The 22716-nt window shown below is 33.7% G+C and overlaps 1 protein-coding gene across 1 annotated transcript; it reads left to right on the top strand.

Moving 5' to 3' along the window:
* The first annotated feature begins 22020 nt into the window (after positions 1–22020).
* On the top strand, positions 22021–22419 carry LOC103961815. Its single transcript, XM_048564099.1, has one exon. It carries the CDS (start codon positions 22021–22023, stop codon positions 22417–22419), a length of 399 nt encoding a protein of 132 aa, XP_048420056.1.
* Positions 22420–22716: the final 297 nt, after the last annotated feature.

Raw genomic sequence — 22716 nt, 5'->3', positions numbered from 1 at the left:
GATGCAATTCATGGTAAATATCAAATTCACATAATTCAACAATTATGAATATAATGCATACACAATTTATGTAGAATCTAAAATTTGAAAACATAAAGTTGGGTCATGCATTATGGTGAATGTTCATGCTATCAGGGCTGCAAAAATATTGAGATAAAAATCGTTGTTTTGGAAGAACCTGATTTTGTGATGATGTGGATGAATTGGTTTGATGTAGAGAGCTTCCACGTCAGATCCTAAGTGCAGCGGTAGGAGTGTGCTGATAATGTTTTGTAGCCTATTTTATCTAACAAAGGGAAGGGGGCCGGCGGCAAGGATAGAGATAGAGAGAGACAGATGTGTTTGTAGAATTGTAGGTGAATGTGTGTGTTATCCCTCATACATAGTGTCTTTATTTATAGTAATAAGGGAGAGAAAAAATCCTTCATCTCTAAGGAATACAAGTCATAATAGGAAATGATAACTAGAATCAAATCTAATTTAGGATTTACATAATCACACTTTAATAGGAAGTTTACAACTCTCATCTAAATATAATGATATGATGTTTTCAAATTAAATTCAGGTTTTAAATTAGTTAGGTTTTATGCTGAAAAAATGTATAAATTTGGACTAAATTTAAATGCACAACAACTAGCTTGATTCTGTTGATTAATTTCAAGACATCTCTTTTTGCCGTATGTATTGAGAAGTTAATTTTGTAACGGATGCTTTTGTTAGCATGAGTCAGGTTACTTCATATAGTGTGGTTCGGTGGCAGACCCAGCAGTTTCTAACACAACATGATGGCATGACACGAAAATGACATGAAAATAACGTGTTTTGGGTCAACACGATAACTAATTGGGTTATTGTTAGATGACCCGTTAATAACGGGTATACACGTGGGTAACCCGTTTCAACCTGTTAAGAAAAAAATTATTGTAATAATTTTAAAGTTTAATTACTAAAAGAATTATTATAAAATTATGAAGCTCCTTTTGGTCATCTGGGATTGCTACCCTTACTTCCTTATGGCTGCCAGTGCCACACGCATATGAGCTATCCTACTAAAAGGACTCTCAAAAGGCGATTTGTGCCTATAATACGTAGTCCCCAACAAAAACACCACAACAGAGATTGCAAGCCCAAGTGTTGGGAGACCATATCCAAGGGCCCACCCAACTTTGTCTTGTATGTACATCAAGAATGTGTTCGAGAAAAGGGTCCCAAAGAAAATGCTAAACATCCACTAGTTGAAAAATGAGAGCTTTTGGATCCTCTCTTTGAGCTCAAACTCATCAAATTGATCTGCTCCCATGGTGGAGATGTTGAGTTTGGTTAAAATACAATAGCCATATTAATATATACAATATATTCTATATTAAATATATATAGCTTTGTATTATTATTCTATCTAAGTTAAAAATAAAAAAAAAGTTTTAGTCATTATTTATTTTTATTATGAGAGTTCCTTATTATCATTACTAGGATAAATTTTACTTAACACACTGTTGTCCAAAATTAAAATAAGCTAGTATAGTATTTGTATATGCAAGAACTAAGAAGACATACATACAAGTATGAAAAATGTGAAAGAATATATAAACACTTGTGATTCATCATTATTCCTCCACGAGTAGATAATGGTTACACTTACATCATCGTTTAGCTTTTTAAATCCTCCAAACCCTCATGAATAATGTTTTTTATTTGAGCGCAAAATTAATAATAATTATTGTAGAAGTGTAAAAAATGTAAAAAAAATATACAATCACTCATAATGGCAAGCTTTACAACTTTCATGAAAGGGTCAGCTTCGAAATCCAACACTATAATCCATAAACCTTAAATTTATATTTAACCATCAATTGTCATTTACGCTTTATTCTTGTTACTGAATTTCATTTTTTTAATTTTCTTTTTTGAAAACATGATCATCTGGCTAATAGTTATAGTTAAATGAAATATGAGTCGATGCCATATAGTTTGTAGAAACTTTATAAACATCAAGCAATATTTTCACTAACCGTAAAACTTTGAACATAATATCAACGATCCAAACCGTTCATCTTCCTGCATCTTCTAATAGATCATGTTTAAAAAAAAGAAAATCTGAAAAAACAAAATTTGATGAGAAAAATGAAGCATAAATGTAAACAACAATCAAAGGTTAAATTTTGATCTATGATTTATATGATTATAGTGACGAATTTTGAAGTTAAGCTCTTCACGAAAGTTGTAAAGATTGTCATTACGAGCGTTTATATATTTTTTCTATGTTTTTTACACTTCTACATTAATTTAAAAACTATTAAAGACTTTACTTAAATAACAGTCATAAGATAAATGAGAGTAATCTGATCAGACTATTAACCCCTTAAATTTTCCATTATTTTCCAATTTTACCATCTGATCAGACTAATCTGATCTGAATCATCTAATCAAAACTAAAAGCCAGCCCAGCCCTAATCCATTTCTCTCTCCCCACTCTTGTAACCCTCTCTCCCGACCCGCCGTCTGTTCTTCCAAAAAGCTCTGATCCAACGGCCATGATCTTCTCGTCCTCCATTCGTACGACCACTTCCTCTTTATTTCTCTATGTAAGTATTTCTCCCTCTTCAAATACATAGACTTATTGTCGACAATCATGGGGGCGTATGCACAGCATAGGGTTCGTTCTCTTCTCATTCTCTGAACAAAGCTCTATGAACTGATGATTTGTGCTCTTTGAGCCGATGATTTGTGCTCTTTGAGCCGTTGATTTGATTGGGATTGATCCGTTTTTCATGGTGGTTTTTGTGTTTTGTGGTGTTTTGCAGAAAGGGTATTTCAGCTTCAGCTTTGCCATACAAGAGGACCCCACCTAGCTGGTTAAAGATCTCTACACAGGATATGAGAAAACCCCAACTCTATAACTCTTGAATAATTTGGGTTGTTTTAGGTTTTGTTTGGATGATGAGAACATGGGTTGTGTTTAGATTTGTATGGCTGATGAGAAAATGGAATAAAGTTCGAATATTTAGGTCAATTTTGTTCCCCATTGTTGGAAAATCTATGCTCATTCCCATTTGGTTTTGGATGTTAAAATATTTAAACTAATTCTATGATTTCATTCATGGGTTGTATTTTATAATTTTGGCAACCATGCAGCAATTTATTGATTAATCTATTTACCGATGCTGTTTGTATTGATTGACTGATGAAGAATGCAGTGCAGTGAGAAAAAAAAAAAAGATTAACATATTTTAATTTTGTTTTTACAAAAAAAGCCATATGATTTGCAAAGATTGATCTTGTTCAAACTAATAAAACATGGAGTCTGGTATTGCTGTTGTATGTAATAAATGATAATTTAATTATCAATGAACATATAGTTTTGTTTCTTATATTTTGCTAGTTCTTTGTGATGTAGTTAACTTTTAGTTTCTATGTTGTGTATCTAACATCGACAACCTAATTATCTTTTTTATTTTGTTTGGTTGTAGTCCTTTGTTTTTTCCATTTTATAGTAGTCCTATCTTCAAGTGTTTGTTTCCATGTTCCGTGTTCACTCAATCAATCTTATTTGGACTCTTAATGCACAATGAATGGTGAAACGCTTGAACTGCTTCCATCCTCAAAATGGTTCCTATATATTGATAAGTATACCAATTGAATTGCACTCAGTGCACCACATTGAAAACTTGGTATTATCTTGAAGACAATATATCAAGCCAAAGTTCCAATACTGTTTCTCATGGTGATTGAGGAAAATTGAAGGGTCTAATTGGAAGAAAATGTGCAAGGTTCCAATGTTTTAATGTTCCAATGTCCTTAATTTTGCAAATCTTTTGAACATTTGATATTTTGTAATGTTCTAATGTTTTTTTATTATGCTCTTATCTTGGGTATGTAAATATATACTTAAAAGAAAATTGTGTTTTTATGTTTTTCATTTGATTATTTATTGGTTTAAAATATATTTTTCTTAACGGGTAACGGGTTGGGTCATATTACCTGTTAATATTATCGGGTCGATTTCGGATCGGGTCATTTTACCCGTTTATTTTAACAGGTGTTACACGACATAACCCTTTAAGATATTAAGTATGACACGAAAACAACACAAACACGGAGAACACGACATGAATGCCAAGTCTAGGTGGCAGACTCTTTTATCGAAGGTGGGATCAGCTTGGGCCTTGGCTTTGGGATTTTTTAAATTTCAGTTGTCTTTGGGGTTTTTCTTTGTAATCTTATACTTTCATATCTAGGGATGGCAACGGTTTGGCTTGAGGACAGAAATATTATATCCATCCTCATAACCGCGAAAATTAACCATATCCATAACCACAAATTAACCATCGAGTATGATCCATAACCATACCTACCGGATAATGGATTCTCCATCGGTTAACGGTTATATCCATCTTTTTCAATACAAAAAATATATTCGTTCAATTAACGCATGATGATTTAGTAAATATTAATTTTGTCATTAAATATTTGATGTATAAAATGATTTAATGAACGGATCTTGTGGAGCATAAAAATTAAAGTTAAACATTGATAATGTTAGCTGATCTTTGATATCTCCCTTAACTACCATTGAATCTCATAGATTTTGATTCATATCAAAACTTATGAACTTTCCCACAAAATGTAACTCACATAATGCAGTTTTTGTATTTACACTCAAAGTAAGGGATTTGGCGAATAATGAATATACATATGTGTGTGCGCGTATATTTTAATACTTTAATATTATGAATAGTTATATTATATATTATTCGGTTTGGATTCGGGAATGGATACAAATTGGGGACATCTATAACCATATCCAAAACCATAACTGAATAATATTCACGGTTTTTCCCTATACCCAAAATATATACGAATTCTCATATCCAAATCCAATCCATTTGGGCGGTTATTCATAGTTATTGAATTTAACGGTTAGAATTGTCATCCCTATTCATATCATTTAAAAAAAAAATATCCGACAACTAGTTTGGTCAGTTTGGTTTAATTAACTTCGCTTTTCAAACCACTTAAACCAAACCAAATTGCCTAATATGATATATTTATTTTATACTTTACTTTTTTTATTAGTTATAACCATTTACTGCTACGTAATTTAATTTTCTTCTTACATAAGCAATGATAATGAAATTTAGGGTTTAAATTGATGATTTTGACTTCAGAAGATTATAAGAAATAAAAAACATTTGATGAGTTTGTTAATTTCAAATGTTTCAATATTTTGATGTGCCATTTCACATGAATGTCAAATTTGGAAAATGGACAAATGCAAGTTTTGAAGAATGAAAATCTACAAAATTTGCAGCATAATTGAGTTACATTGCTGAAAAGAAAAGAAAAACAAAGTGCTCTTGTCTAATCAACCTAAATTCTCAAACCCAAAAGAGTAGAAATTCTTCAAGAAGGATGCCTACCTCGGCCAAAAGCATAGGAAAAAAAGAAATACGATCACCCTTAGTAAATCATTTAACTGAAGCACGATCTCGCCAAAAGCTTCTTGCATAGGAAGAGCATCAAGGACAGACGTTTTGGCCACAACTTCCTCATTAAATGACTCTAGAGAGATCCCAACATTGGATTAAATAAATCAAACAAAAATAACAAGCATGGTTAAATTAGAGTATGTAAAGAAACTACAAAGAGTGTCACTTTTTCATTCTTGAAGAAAGTTGAGGTTGCACCATAAAACTAATTGACAATACGGGAGTAGCCTAACCTCTTATAAGCCCTTGCAATGTTTCTTGTTTCACTAATGTGAGACTCTTTTACCTTCACATTCTCACACGCCCCCTCACGTGTGGTGAATTCTCAAGCTAAACACGTGGACAACACAAATTGGGTTACGTGGAGCAAGTGTAGTCGTTAGGCTCCACACATGGGCCAACATGCTCTAATACCATAAAAAAAGTTGAGGTTCTATCATAAAACCAATCGGCAATATGGGGAGTTGCCCAACCTCTTATAAGCCCTAAGGTTTCTCCTTTCACCAATGTGAGACACTTTTACCTTCACATTCTCACAATTCTCCTATGACAAAAGCAACATTTTGAAACAAATTTTACTCATTTCATTTGACATGATATTGTTTAGCATGTTAAACATTTTCATTTGTACCAGAAACACTAGTACGTAGTATGGTTCAATAGTATTTTTTGACTTGTAAGTAAAGTATTTACAAGTTCAACTATCATAAATGATGAATTCGATACTTTAACATGATTGATTGTGAATTTCACCACAATACCTCTTCTAATATCTTTGTGTTAAAACAAACATACGTATGAATCCAAGGGCATCTGGGCCTAGGTTACCGCCAATCGTGATTGGTACAATTGATGTGGCGGCCTCACCAATGAACAGGTATGCAAGAACCAAGTCTCACTCTCTTTGCCCACTCCTAGGATAATTTGAGAGTTGCACAGTGCATTATTTGGTTGTAGCCTGAAGTTGTTACAACAGTTCAGTTTCAATATGGTTATGTCAACACATTTTAAATGCATTATTTGTTTCTACACTAACACATGAAAATCATGTGCGAGATTTTTTTTCTTGCCTTCTGTCACCCCTTTTGTCAAGAGAGAGACATACATGGATATAAAGATGCACTTAAACAAAAGATGATTAGGTTAAGAACATTTTTCGTCAACCCTAAAACCATGAGTAATGAGTTTATACTCGAGCAGGGTTAAGAACATTTTTCGTCAACATCCGAGCTTTTTGTGTTTGATTCTCCTTATGGAGACAAAAATTAATCATATTTAATAGGACAAGGACACGTGAACTATACGCTCACTATGACGGTTTTACATTCAACCAATGGCGGATCCAGGAAAAATTGTTTGGGGGTTAAGTGTAAAACTTTACACACATTTTTTGACAATAAATAGCCACAAAAAATCATAACTCCATCATCCATAACTTATGAATAAATAACATTACAAACTACAAGTGTCCATTACAAGCAACAATTGTTCATGACACGGGGATTCATATTTTGAAAATATCACACTGTAACTTCATTGTTGTATTGTTATTGTTATTGTTATTATTATTGTTATTGTTGTTGTTGTTGTTGTTATTATTATTATTATTATTTAACTTTACTATTATTAATGAAAGGGGAAGGGATTCGAAATTCTTACAATAGTTTCAATATTAATACAATGAATATTGGAATTTTATAAATCTAGAATTTCGGTTGGGATTAGGTAGAAATTAGGATTTTAAAGATTTGGGTTTATATTGTCTAGATTAATTAGAAGCTTAAGTTTTTTTTTTTTTTTTTTTTAAGTGGTTGGTTCTTATTTTTTAAAAATATATAAAATGACTTGGTTTTGCTTCAAAGGCACACTTCCAAATGAATGATGGCACTATGGCACTACTTCAACACGAATAGGGTTTGGAACGGTGGAAGTGGCAGCTTTGGACTTGAGAGCAGCATTCTTTAAGGCATCAAACGCGTTTCACCTTGTTATCCACTTTTTTTTAGGAAATTCCTTGGCCGATAGAGGCAAGTTTAAGAAATCTAGATTGGAAAAAAAGAGGTTGTGCTACACCAAACTCTGCTGTATTAGTAGAAATAATGGACCCAAGGGCACGATGCGACCTTCATCCATGTTGTATACAATTCCCTGCCTTGCCCATTCAATCCATTAAGGCACTTCATCGGTTGGAGGGCATATCTCAAGGACAACTCTGAACATCAAAGGGGTAGCACTGAGGTCTTCCATGGAGGTTTGCCAAAGTTAGGAGGGTCAGATAACCTTTCCTACCCCTTAGTGCATCCGCCCCTACCTTTAACATCTTGAGTAGACCACAAATTACCTCCAAGGAACATGACATATCGGCCCTGTGAGTAATAGGCCTTTGGGCCACTAACGTATCACAGGTGCTTTAAGCCTATGATATGTCTTGCCATTAGGCCATACCCGACCTAATGGTGGCAAGAAACCGACTCTTTGGAGTTTCCCTTTGAATGTCTGGTGCACTAGCGCTGCTACTAACGAGGACCTTCAGAACTACTAACCACTACAACAAAAGTGGCTTATTGTGTCGGTGGTTGGTGTCAGTTTTATATAACATACTGGCGGATAAGACATTTTCAACACCTTCTTAACATGTTGTTAGAATTACTGTAGGTTATGGGCGACATAAACTATCAGTTATGAGCGACATAAACTGTTTATGTTGGTTATAAGAGAGATAAACTGTTAATGTCACTTATAACCGACATATATTTTAATCTTTTTTAAATGGTGGTGTCGTATAACAAGAAAATTGTGTCGCTTGTAACAGACATAAAGGTAGTGTCGATTAAAAGAAGACTGGTGTTGTTTCTACCCGACACTAATGATTGTCTTTAAATATTTTGAAAGTTGGTGTCGGTTGTAACCAACATAGATTTTAATTTTTTTTAAATATTTTGAAACCCGATGTCAGTTGTGGGCGACAAAGTGGTGTCATTTATATACCCTCCCCCGTGTTTTCTTCTACCTCTCTCGCATCTTTCTTATTTGTTCTTCCAATTTATATACCCTCCCTCGTGTTTTCTTCTTCCTCTCTCGCATCTTTCTTATTTGTTCTTCCAATTTATATACCCTTCCTCGTGTTTTCTTCTTCCTCTCTCACATCTTTCTTATTTGTTCTTCCAACTTCATTAATTCCTTCTTCTTCACAGTAAGTTTTTCTTGCTTCTAGTATTTTTATTTTCTCCTCTTATGTTTAATTTTTGTTTACAATTTAATTTTTTAGGGATTTTATTTGAGCTGGTTAAGTACATAAAGAATTAATCAATGACGGAATTCTTCCATAATTCAGCTTCTATCACTAAATTCCTTAATTTTTAAATTGTATAATACACAAGTTTATTTATTTAAAATTTCTAATTTAAGTATTTAGATGAATTTCTACAATTTATGTTAAATTAATAAATATTTAGTCAAATTAAGTAATTTTGTTACTTGAATTGTTATGAGAAAATGCAAATGAATAATATTTATAAACATTTATGTTAAATTAACAATATTAAATATAACATAAACTGATAATATTTAGTAATATAGGAATATATTATGTTAAATTAATTTTTTTTGCACTCTAAGGGGGCGTTTGTTGCGCCGGACTATCTCGGACTGGATTAGCTTCAAGGACTAAGCTGGACTGGCTTAGACTAGACTAAACTGGACTAACTTAGTGAAGCGTTTGGTGCAGTATTGGACTAAGAAGCTGGATAATAACAAATTCTAATATTATATTATTTAATATATAAATTATTAATATTTTATTATGATCTTATCTTTTTCTTCATCTTTTCCTACCATTTCCGTCCCACTCTTTTCCTCTTCTCTCATCGTCCCACCCTCTCCTTCTTTTTTTCCTCTTAGACCTCTCAATTCATGTCTCTTTCTCATTCCTGGTCAAACTCCTTATTGATTCCAGTGTTTATTTCTCTGTCCTCCCTCCCTCTCTAGCTATGTGTTGTTCGAATGGAACCTCACGGCTCCAATTTCCGACGAGTTGCAGGTTTCCCGATGTGTTTTCCGGCCAACCCTCGTTAAATTGGATGAAGTTAGCACCGCCAAAAAATTCATCACCATCCCTAGACCGAGATCTTAGCTTTGAATGCTCGAATCTGTCATGGATTTGAAGAAGCCCAAACAGGCCGAGACTTCCAGGCCATTTTCCGGCCACATTCGACCACATTTTGGCCTCTATTCAGGTAAAATCGTAATCTTGTCACTCCCAGCTTCAATTTGGTATATTTTATATGAAAGTTGGTTGTGAAATGGATTTGAAATGGAGTCGGAAAGTTAATGATTGATCTAGGTGACCGGAGATGACGAGGAGTCTGTCGGGAGTGGTCGTTGAGCATGACGAGGACGAGAAAGAGAGGATAGTCTTAGCTAGTCCCATGGTTATTGGGGGGTCTCGCTAAGACCTCTTAGTGAAGGGTTTTGTCCATGCTAGTCCCCTTTAGTCTCATTAATGTTAGTCCCAGCATGGAACAAACACAGTATTGGACTAATAGCTAGTCCAGTTCAGTCCAATCCAACTTAGTGAGGGCAAACAAACGCCCCCTAATTGTTATGAGGATATACAAAACTTGATAGCTTTTTGTTATTATTTTAATTTATTTTTGCTATAATAGGTGTTGAAAATTAAAAGATTGCAATTGTGATAGAGTTCGATGGTTGAAAGATAAAAATTGAAAATTCTAATAGTTATGCCTACATGATAGGGATTGAAAGATTATAGGGATCTTAGTGTCAACATAATATTTTGCCCTCGTAAAGTGGTAAAACATGAACAAGAGTTGGTTGATGATACCCCGAAATGTGGAAGCGTATATAGCTGGAATTAATTTGTTTTTGGATCAAGCAGTTGCAAATGGTGTTGGCCCCGATAAGTTTAGATGTCCTTACAAAAGATGTTGTAATCGATATACTATTGTTAGGAACACTATCAAGCACTGCCAAGTATGGTCTGCAACGTCTCCTCCTCTCAAACTACTTTTCTGACTTGGGCATCGAACTTAATCATCAAATACCCTTTGGCAGATAACCTCCCCTTTTTTTTCTAGCTGTTCATCAATTAGACTAACAATGTTTGTTATCTTGTAGGTGAAATTTCATCGCATCAGCATGTACGATATTTGCATCCACACTTCTCTTTTTATATGTTGTTTGTATACAAAAAAAAAAAGGAATGATGCATAAATGTTAGCATAGGGCTGCAATACAATGTTTTCTTTCTAGAGATAATTGGAGCTATGGTCACTGAACTTTAGCTCAATTGGAGTTTTGGTTTATGAACGAAAACTTTTTGGGTATTGGTCCTGAACTTGTTATAACATGGAGCAATAGCCATTTTGGCTAATTCCGTTAGAATTTCCATCTATATTTTCCCCTTTAGACCACCTTGGATAGAAGTTCTAACGAAGTTAGCCAAAATGACCATTGTTTCACGTTATAACAAGTTCAAAAATCAAAACTCATGAATTTTTAAATTAAGGACCAAAACTCCAATTAGGCCAAAATTCAGGGATTATTGCTTCAAAATTTCTTTGTCTTTCTACAACCTCGTAGTCTCGCATGTTATCAAAGCACACAGTAAGATGTATATTTCTTTACCAAGCAATATTAGTTAATTGACAATATAACATGACAAAATAAAGCATTATATACACACTGTTTTCTTTTCTTGTTTAAGGATTAATTATGACATATTAGTCGTTTTTAATGACTAAAGAGTGATGTGGCGAAGTCACTAGCTGATCCTCTAGTTAATTTTTTTTTTTTTTAAAGTACATTCTACAAGAGTGCTTGTATAGAACCTGGATCCTCTCTGGATCCCAAAAAACTGAGTCTAAAGATCAAATAATCCGAGCTGTTGAAATTTGATCAAACGGTTAAAATTATTATAACTTTTAGAGGCCCTGTTTGTAGCCATTGGATCAAATTTCAATGGTTCAAATCATTTAATTCTTAGACTCAATTTTTTGGAATCCAAAGAAGATCTGGGTTCGCCTGTATATATACTCTATCTTTACCGGAATGGCTATGTGTGGCTTGCATGTTTTTAGACGTGACGATGCCCACGTTTGGTGCGGCCCCAATTGTCGATTATCAATGTTGGAGAACAATAAGGTTTTAAGCACCATGGACGCTTTGACAATACTACCGTGAAAATAAGGTAGATTTTTTTTACAATTGCTTTTATTAAGAAATTATTCAAAATTTTATTGAAAATCCGAGTTTTATGAAGAGCGCCTAGAAGTGTTTTCAAAATAAGTATTTAAGAACTGTTATCAAAGTCACTTAGTACTATACTCTATTGGTATTCCTCTTCACTTGTAAGTAAGAAATGTTAGATTCGATTATCGCCACAGGCGAGTTGGAACACATTATAGTGTAAATAATAAGGAAAACTAATGAAAAATGCTTGAAAACTTTGAGTTTTAACAATAATGACAAAATGAAGGGTAAAGTAAATAGTACCAGAATTGACTTTTTAGTGTAAAAATGTGGTTTTTCGTTAAAGTAAATAGTACTAAAAGCTTTTCGTTAAAGTTCCCATAATAATATAGTTTGTTCAAAAAAAAAAAAAAAAAAAACTGTTATCAGAAAAACTTTTAACGCTTTCAAAAACAATTTGAACAAGGTATTTCTTGGGAGAGACATAAACGTATCAATCATATTTATATGTAATATGTTTTACTTGCGACATAATAAAAAGACGAGAGGTAGTTTGTGATCAGTAATCTTCTAAGAGCCATTCCCATCACTTGATTTTATATATATTCCTTTGTCCAAGGCATTAAACGTAGCATGTAGACCCGTCGTTTTGGACACATCAATGAGTTAAACTAAACAATTTGATGCCAGACAGTACAAGAAGATTCCTTAGGTTTTTTAAAATGTATTTTTCCCTTAAATTGTAGGTTCTTTTTAAAGTCTAAATCTTAGTCTCCTACATGGGGATACCTATAGCATGCTCAATAGCAACAAACTAACAACCAGGATCAAGAGAAGGAAGGAGGTGATGCTGCCGTTACCGTTAATGAGAATCCGGCCGGTAAGAAGTTACTTGAGAGAATGAGAGAGCATGATGAGCAGGGAAGGTTAAGGTTCAAATTTGCAAAACAAGTTTCATTTGGATTGAAATTGACAATGAGTTTAACCACAAGAGTACTATCAGTTGAAAATCAGAGTATACATAATGAACAAACTAATAAACCAAAGAACAACCGATTATAAGCGATCTAATTTTATTAACTAGAAAGATATTGCCATGACGGCTACAAAGTAAAAAACTACATTGTGACTAACTAGTTGTTCAACGAGTTACAAAACACTCTATTTATAAAGAAAACTAGCAAACCCTAATCTCTAACAGACAAAAAATCATAAATTTAAAGGATAAATAATCCTAATTCTTAGCACAGTAGAAATCCAATAAAATAACAATAATACTAAAACTAATTTTTCAACACCCTGTCATACTCATTGTGGTAATTCCAATTCCAATGCAACTACACATGATGTCCCATAAGTATTTCAAATATTAGAAATTTGGAACCACTTAAATGAACCAATAAAAAGTCCATGAAAATTCATGAAAGCCTATTAATTAAAATCCGCTAAAACATATAGCCAACGTCTCACAAACTTTATTGAAATTCATATAAAATTCACTCAAAGTCCATGAAAAATATCACAACTTGATGTAGAGTGGCAATTATCTCCGTGAGCATGTTTTTCGTGATGAATATGAAAATGATCTCAGAATAGTGCGATTATCTTATCACATGTGGATTTAACTTTTGAGATATGATGAATCTTTTTCTTTTCTTTCCCAACTATACATATGACTTCAGTTAATGAAAGCCACTTTCTTTTTTGCCTCGTAACTTTTCTTTCTTTCTTGTGCTTAACATGACTTCTTATATATATGGTTGGAAGGGCCTCACTGTCGGCACAGCAGCTGGTTACAAGGACCAAAAGAGGAAATTAGAAGCAACTCAAATGATGTTTAGATCCCAAACCAATAACAAATAATACATAAGAGTTTACTAATTATATAGAATACTTTCTTTGAATTATTGGTATGGTGGGATTAATCCTTTAATACTAAATGCTTTGAAGGGCTAAATTCAGAACTAAAATGAATAAAATTGATTGACCAAAAAGTTAAGAGGAATACGCTTAAAATCATAAACTAATTCTCCAACAGTTAGATCTTGACTTTTGTGATTTTTTTTTTATCAAATATCTCGTGGTTAAAAAATTCAAAATATCTAATACTTCTGAATTTTAGAAATCGCGTGATCAAATTACCGTGGCATCATGACTTCATATACTTTATTTCTGACATGTTTTGGCAGTTCAATGTCAAGCCCAGAAAGCCTAGAAGGGCATATAACACATCTGTTGAAACTTAGCCCACTTTTATGTTTTGGGCGACCGAGTGTGCTAAATGGAGGGCCGGCAAATTTATGTTTTCTTATTTTTATGTTGCACTAATTTGAACTTTCTGTAATTAAGCTGTCGATATCAGTATTTTAGGAAATGTAATTCTTCAAATATGAAGTTCGCACGTATGTAATCATCAAATTATTAGATAAAGATACCAAAGACGAAGCCGGCCCATAATTAATTTAAAAATCGTCGTATCAATGTCAAACTTAATCGTCACTTGGGGACTTAATCATCTTACATCATAATCTTCAGGATAATCTTTTTTTTATACATCTTAAGGATAATCATGAAAAATATATAGATATGGACTTAATCCTACTAACTGACGTACAATAAATTGAGAGATTTGTAAGTACGAAAAAAATCTTCATGCACTCATTTTCAGCAAAAAAAAAAAATAGAGAGCATGATCATTATTTTGGACTGCTAAACGATTCTCTTAATTAATTAATGATATCAGCTTTATAATCTAATTTTATTTTGATTACTCATTGATTAATATAATTGACGAAAAGGTTAATTTGTAACAAAGCCAAGGTAATAAAAAAATAACGAAATAACATGTCCAAGCAAAGTTTTAAAGTGGTTGTGTACATTGGCGTACTATCATTCGATCAGTATTATAAACCGTGCATATTTTTTAAACCATACCCTAATTAAAGTATAAACTCGTCACCATAGAGATTGGGTGGACGGCAACACTATGGCCTTTTTTTTTTTGGTCAAACAATAGATTTTGTTAAATTAAATGTTAAATTAGCCAAAGACAGGATTCGTACCCCACCATGCAAGGGCTCAAATCATTTCCACTACTGTGGTAAAGAGCAACTTGCAACACTATGGCCCTTTTTCCAGTGAAGCTAATTTTGAGTTTCTGGTAGCAGATTGCATGTGTATCCATGCTTACCAAAACAAGGAAACATGTCAAACCAGTACCTGAGATGGCTGTATTGGTAGGAATTGAAGAACAAAGTTTTAACTCTCAAACAGTTCCAGAAGATCGATGCCACTATGAAGGATGTTCATCCCTGAACTTTGATGTCATGCCCGAAACTGATTTAGAAGGAAGAAAAATTAGAATGACAGACATGACAGTTTACAATAATCAGTATGCTTACAGATGTAGTAACCACTAACGCACAACTTATTTGAGAATGCTTTTATTACAAGCACTTTTATCTATAGTATAACTTTTGGTTGATAGTTGATAGTGCTTTTGTTAGAATGCATATAATCTCTTGTTACTAATTAAGAATTTGAAAGCATATTCCTGTACTAAAGCACTTATAGATTATGTTTCTACAGTAATTAAGCACTGTACCACAAAGTCTATACTTCTATAACTAAGAAGACACTTTCAACTATGATCTATTCTTGCAGGCTTATTTTGATTGACTTTGCAAGTTCCATACTCTAATTATATATTGGCCGGTCAAATTAATAATAAACAAGCACATGTGTTTTATGCACGATTTGACATTCCAATTTCAGCTCATCAATTGCAACCTCTATATATGACACAATCTTCTTTCTAGCTAGTCCAAAGAAGCTTAGTTCCAATTAGCTTAATTATAACTTATTTAGGGAAAGAAGCATTCTCCATCTTCTTGATTTACTTATTAGTAGCGGACATGGATGTCATGTGAGAGAAGAAATTAATCTTTTATTGCCTACGTCTAAATGAAGTAATAGTATATTTATTAACAACTGAATGTTATGTGTGATGCTTAATTTGATAACCATTTTAATTTTAATTTTAATTTTCTTGTTAGAAATAAGGTCATGTGGGAGAAAGGAGTGTGAGGGATGAGGATGGGAGTAAAAAATGGAAGGTTTAGTTCACTGCATTTGTATGAGTTTCTTTGAAACAAATTGTATATATATTCCATTGTATCTCTTTCCTCACACAAGCTCATTAGTTTTATCATAAACTGTGAGTAGTTTGTGAGACATATGAGTGAGCACGGTTTGAAAGACATCTCTACTTGGATGATGATGCTGCTACAAGTTCATTTTGCCTTTTGCACATTCCAGGTAGTGACTGCAATGTATGCATTGTTTCACATAGGACTTTTTTTCGCTGCTTCTGACTATGTTGTTTGTCGGTCACTCTTTGATAGTTTGTGGTTTTTATTTTGTCTTTCCTTGGATGCTTCTTCTACATTTAACCTATAAAGATTTTAGAGTCGGGCTAGTGATTCACTACTAATCACATCAATATTGTTGTCTCAACTAAACTACATGCACCCAGTGGCGAAGCTAAGAATTGGTGGGAGAAGTGGCGAAATCTAAAAGCATAAACGGTCCCAAAAAAATGTAGCCAACCTTTTATATATCTTTGATAATTTATCAATACAAACAAGTTACAATTGTAGTCGGCGAAGCTTCATGTCATGAAACATCACAAATAGGCTTGTTATCAATAAAAGCAAAATTATATCTCTCTATTAAAATCTTGAGAATAAAATTGGACGAAACGAACTATTTTTATTGGTCAAAAGGTGCAACAATTATTCACCAAGATCAAAAATACATACAAAGAAGCAACTCGATGTTTACCTCATTGAAGCGATCATTTAATTCTTTGAGTTACATATCAAAGACTTAAAAATAAAGGTACACGATAATAATGAAAATTTGTGAGTCTTAGAGCTTTATACTCTGATTTTCCGAGTACGAAATAAAAATCCTCCATATTAAGAACATTAATATCATTTTCCTCACAAACTTTTGTACATGAAGAAACTAGTCATCAAAGTCATCATCTCTAAACATTAAAAGAAAATAAGATAAAATAATTTTAAATTCTGGAAAAATATCAAGAATTGAAATAAAAACAATAAGAAACATCAACCTTTTGTTTTTCTTTTAGTCTTAAACAAATGAGAAAGAGAAGTGAGAATTGAAATGGTGGGTTGGTTTCTTTGGGAAATCATGCTTAATCAACTAAACCATGGTGGGATTGGAAAAGAAGCCTACATCAGTAAAATTAAAAAATAAAGAAGAAACTAAGGGCCTGTTTGCTTGGTTTCATTAAGTTTCACCTAACTAGACTGAACTAACTCTTGACGTAGTCCAGCATTTGTTGTCATGAGGAACTAATATTAATGAGATTAGCTGGGACTCTACCCAGGCCCCAGACTAATGGCATCGCTGGCAGTTCTTAGCGAGGTCTCCGAAAACCACAGGGCTAGCTAAGACCTGCTTCGTCCTGCTCCCGTTGCTCTGCTGGTGTCCTCTCTGCAACCACATCTTCATCTTCTCTGCAACCACAACTTCATCTTCTTTGCAACCATAAAGTCCTCTCTCTGCACACGTTTGCACATCTTCACATATCCGCTCGAATCACAAAACTCAAATTCGCTAAGATTGCGAAACCCATATTCGAATCGCAAAATCCAGACACGAATTGCAAATCTCAGATTCGAATTGCAAAACCAAGTTCGTTTGAAGCTCCACAAAACCTAGATTTGATAGGAAAATTTTGTGGCCTCAAAAATTCAAAAGGAAATAACCAAAACCAAGGCTACTTTGCAAACCAAATTCCTTCTGCAACTTTCAAGAGAGAGACAGAGGTTCTAGATAGGGAAAATTTGGGGCATGATTTTTTTTTTTTTTTTTTTTTTTTTTTTGATCCATTTGGTGCACGATTATATATTCCTTTGTTTTCGAGAGAAGGAATAGAGTTGTCTAGAAAAAGGAGAAAGAAAAATAAAAAGAAAAGGGAAAAAAAGAAAAAAGAGAATTTTTTTTATTATTTAATTATTTTGGTTATTAGTCCGACATCGCACCAAATGCTACACTAAATTAGTCCAGCTTAGTTTCTTAACCTGGTCTAATATGAGATACTCTAGTGTAACAAACGCAACCTAAAGGAGCCAACCACCAAACCTCATCGTTTCATTGAAAGGAAAAGATTTATAACTAATAGCACAAAACAAAGTAAACGACACCATCTGATTTTAAGTCGTCTTCTTCCCCTGAAAACATTAAAACCCAGCAGCGCAGCGCACCAACCCCAAATACCAGCGGGTTCAGAAGATTGGAGAGACAGAATCTTCACTCTCAGTGACCATTTCCGACAACAGGGGCGTCGCCCCTCTTTGCTCCTATGTAGCTTCGCCACTGCATGCACCCAGTAGGTGTTAAGTTTCATCATAAAAGGCCTTTCACATTTTGAGCAAGGTTCTAAAAAATGCTAGGCGCTAGTCGGGCGACGGGCTGGTGGCTAGGCGGGGTGGTCTAGGCTGGTGCCTAGGCGGATTTAGGTAAATTTCTTGTATATATATCTTGTAAATAAATGCATATTGACACTTACAAAAAATTATACTTGTATGAAATCCATAGATAAGATAATAAAAGAAAGATAAAATGCAAAAAGAGTATCCAACAAGTCCAAAACTTAAAAACACATTAAGCATATATGCCATATAACCATAGTGAGGAGTATTATAGGATGACACATGTACAACAAGTTCACAATTTTAAACCACTTAGACTTAGATAGGATATTTTATTTTATTTTTTAATTTCATTAAAATAAAAATAAAAAACCACCTAGCACTGCCTAGCCCCGCCTAGAGCCCATCCAATTTTTCCCACTGATTTGCAAGAAAACGCCTTGGCTCACCACCGCCTAGGCCGTTTTTTAGAACATTGATTATGAGTGTAATCATTCATTTAAGTTGTATTTTATTATGTCAACACTGCCCTTCATGTGTGACCACATCTTTCGTGGGTCATGCATGCAACTGATTCCACATCCGTAACATCTTTTAAGTAATTAACGGAAGATTCTTCGTCAGGCTAAGGTCTTATTAACAATTGAAATGGTCACGGTCATAATCCTGCTCACAATTGGAACGGTCGTCAGGCTCAAGTCAAAGTGAATGGCTTTGATACCATATGATGTCATGACTTTAGTGTCAAGTATATGTTCTAACCATCAACATAGTCCAACATTCATTGGGTTTTATTACGAAAAAGAGTGGAACAATGCCATATTAATTGTAATATATTCTGTCAAGTTTCTAATGTGAAATTACGTTCTTCAACACAACCTTCGCACACTCTTCTTCACCCTTCTTTTGGGTATGTATTTCCCCTCTATCATAGTATCACTAACATAAAAAGTAAAAACCAAAAGATAAAAACAGAGTAGTTATCGCCTAAATTTTTCATTTCCAACACACCTCTTCATTCAAGTGTGACCCATGATTGACATTATAAGACTCATTTATAACTCTGGTGACGACTGATGAGTATTTGCAAATTACGCATGCACTCAAGTCAAGTGAGATGACTAAACAGTACGAGCAGTCCCTTTTTATTAGGTCTTCTCAACCATCAAAATTGCTTGTGAGGTGTAAAGAGAGGAGATATTACTGTGGATGACGATGACAGTTTATATATTAGGTGTGCTACTGCAGATCGAGTGCAGCCAACGCCCACCCCCCCCAAAAAAAAAACCCAGGAATCATGTGAGTCGTCCGTGGTTGAGCCAAAGAGCTTTTTAGGGTTTTGGAGCATGGGGACGCGACGACAGAGGCGGTTGTTTTTTGAACGTGAAGTAGGTTGGTCAAGAAAACCACTTTATTAGACTCACCAACCAACCATATGCAACTACCGCAGGTACTGCCATGCACTAGTTTTGAAACTTTTGAAGCCTATTTTGTAATAATATTTAAATTTTCTGCTCAACTGATTTGAGGACCACCCTCTTCCTAAGCCCATCAAAGTGACCATGTATCAAATACAAGACACTAGCTTTTGATAATATACAAATGTATTTGAGTATGTTTAAAATTAAAAAATACTAATAAGGTTGGCAAGTGATGAATGATTTGAGGTATAGCACATAATTTGACCTAATTAAAATTTTAAAAATTGCCATAGAATGACCTTTTTGGTTTTGGTTTACGACTGTATTTTCACCCCAAGCATGTCCACCATTTAAAAAAAAAAAAAAATTAACACGAAACTATTTTTCATTTAAATGTGAGTATCCATCCCAAAATTAATTAGCAATAGATAACTAGGTCTAACATCTTTTAGCATGTCAGACTTCTGGATCATTCTGTGTGGGTTAGCCCTCAACTCGAACTTCCGTTTGTCATGCCAGCTGGTGTTTAGGGTACAAAGATCAAGAAAGGAAAAACCTAGCAATAAAAAGTAAAAAACCCTAGTTGGAATATATTTAAGGAAAGTCTTGGCTCATCAAGAATTTATGAGAAACTCCTCCTCAAGATACATTGTGATTAATTTACGGAATGTCATGCTTACGATCAAAACCGATAATATTATTAATCACTATCTAAAGATCATTTAAAAAAAAAAAGATTGTTTAGTTATTGAATAGTATAAAACCAATTCGTCAGTATCAGTAGAAGTATTATAAATTGTCTATCTATTTACAATAGTTGACCGACTAAACGACTTTAGTTTTAATTGATTTTTTGTATAGATAATTTTTATAGAATGATTTATAATATATCTGGTTTCGATTGTAAGCGCGAAATTTCATGAATTGGTAACAAAGTATCTCAAGGAGAAATTTATTCTCAATCTTAAGGAGCCAAACTCTTTCCACATATTTAAATGAAACATTTAAAGAAAAAAGATTCAAAAACTGTAGTAAAAGTAGAGGAAGTATATAAAATAAAAAAGGCCATAACATTACTAAAAAAGAGAAATAACACTAAATCACATTAGTACCAAGTGACTATAGTATTATATTTTTTTTAATTCCCTGCATCGAGGGCATGAAACGGTAAACAAGGCTCACGGATAAGATTAAATTAGTCAATAATTGGATAATGATTAAAAGAGTAAGGAGATAATCAAAGTAAGGAAGTGCACGTGGAAGAGCGGCAACACCTAGATTGAAAGATTCCCTTAGCTCTTTGTGTTCACACCTACTTTAATGGGCAAGATCCCATCCAAAATCCTTTTCACACCTGATTTTCTCATTTAGTTTGGTGGCAGTTCAAGCTCAATGATTATTACAGGTAACATAGCATGCTAATTATACTTGATATTTATATGGTAACATTTCACTACAATGGAAAGTTTTTGAAATTTCAAGTGAACTTACACTTCTGTCTTAATTTTTTATATAAATTAAATTTCTAGCAATTTGTTATATCAAGTTTGGAAAATCATTATTTGGTATTTGATTATTAAATCTAATCTTTACAATCTAGCTAATTGATGTACTTTTTAATTGAAGTTTAACTAATATATTAGCAATGTTACCACAATTGTTAAAATTGACTCTTAAAATAAATTTTAGTGACGATTACACATATCGCCAACATGTGCAAGATAAGCCGATGAATAAGATTATTCTTATCTTTGACTTATTTAAGAAAAAAATAAATTAGAATCAAACTCTTATCGTGCAATAAATAAATGACAAATATAACAAATGATCTACCAATTGAACTAAACGCTCTCCCCATTCTTATCACTGATAATGCCAAATGAATTGCACCATAATTTTGATCTACTTTTGTAAGTAAATACATATTAATATTATGGTTTGTTACGAGTTTGATATCCATACACTCAATTTTATTTCTCATACACTTTATTTAATTTTCGATTATTAAATCGATGAATTTCAAATTTTCAACGAACATAAATTAACAAAAAAAATAAATAAATACGAGAGTGAATAGCATCACTCATTTGTTATTATTGACGCGGATTGGTGATGGTATCATCCCATATCTTTCAGTTGGAACCGATCCCCAAAAAAGGACCCACGTCCAAAGGATGATGATGCTGAAGAGGTCAAACTTCCCACTACTAGCCACGTAGGACAACATGTCATCCGACGTGGCAACAAATTAGGTTTGACTCTCCTCTCGTAAAACTTTTCCTTTTTCCCATTACCTTACCACCTTACCCCTCACGACCCTTTTAATAAATAATTTCCCTGTCCAATCCTCACCCTTTGCGGTGTATATATAACACAAACTACATCTCTGCATTTGCTCTCCAATATTATTCCGTTCATACAAAAGAAAAACAAGAAAAAATGGGAAATTGCATAAGGCATGATTCGTCCATGAAATGGGCAGGAGAGGATTGGGGGTGTCTAGCAGATGGAATGAAGGGTGACGATTATCGCGATCAAACGGACGTAAAGATCATGAAGAAGAAGGACAACAAGAAGATTGCAGAAGCAAGCCAGATGGATTCATTTTGTTCTACAACAACAGCAACAAAAAGTAGTAGTAGTAAAGTTGGGGCAGCAACAGAGGTGAAGATCAAGATCACAAAGAAGCAGTTGGAGGAGTTGTTGGGTAAGGTGGAGTATAAGCAAATGTCAGTTCAGCAGGTTTTGGCTCAGCTGATTAGGGTTAGCGATGGCTTTGAGACCCAGTTGCAAAGGTCTTGGAGGCCTGCTCTTCAAAGCATTCCTGAGGTCAATTAATTTTGCCTTTTCTATATGTATCGGGTTTTTATTGTTAATATGGGGAAGAGTAATTTGCTTTCTTAATCATATTTTGTTCAATATTAATGTACATACTCTAGAGTTCAGAAAGAACCTGAAAAAAAAAAAAAGAGTTCAGAAAGAAAAGAAAAGCCCCAAATAGTTTTGCCTCTCTCTAGATCTCTCTCTCTCTCTCTCTTGGTGACACAGGGAGGAGGGTGGCCCTAGTCCGCTCTTCTCAAGCTCTACTTCAATTTGGAAGAGGAACTTACATGCAACAAGTTCATTATTAGTAGG

The sequence above is a fragment of a genome, unplaced genomic scaffold (genome assembly GCF_019419815.1).
Source record: "Pyrus x bretschneideri cultivar Hongxiangsu unplaced genomic scaffold, Pyrus_bretschneideri_v1 Contig38, whole genome shotgun sequence".
Taxonomy (NCBI): Eukaryota; Viridiplantae; Streptophyta; class Magnoliopsida; order Rosales; family Rosaceae; genus Pyrus; species Pyrus x bretschneideri.
The sequence above is the reverse complement of the archived record's forward strand: the minus strand, read 5'-3'. Positions and strand labels throughout refer to the sequence as shown.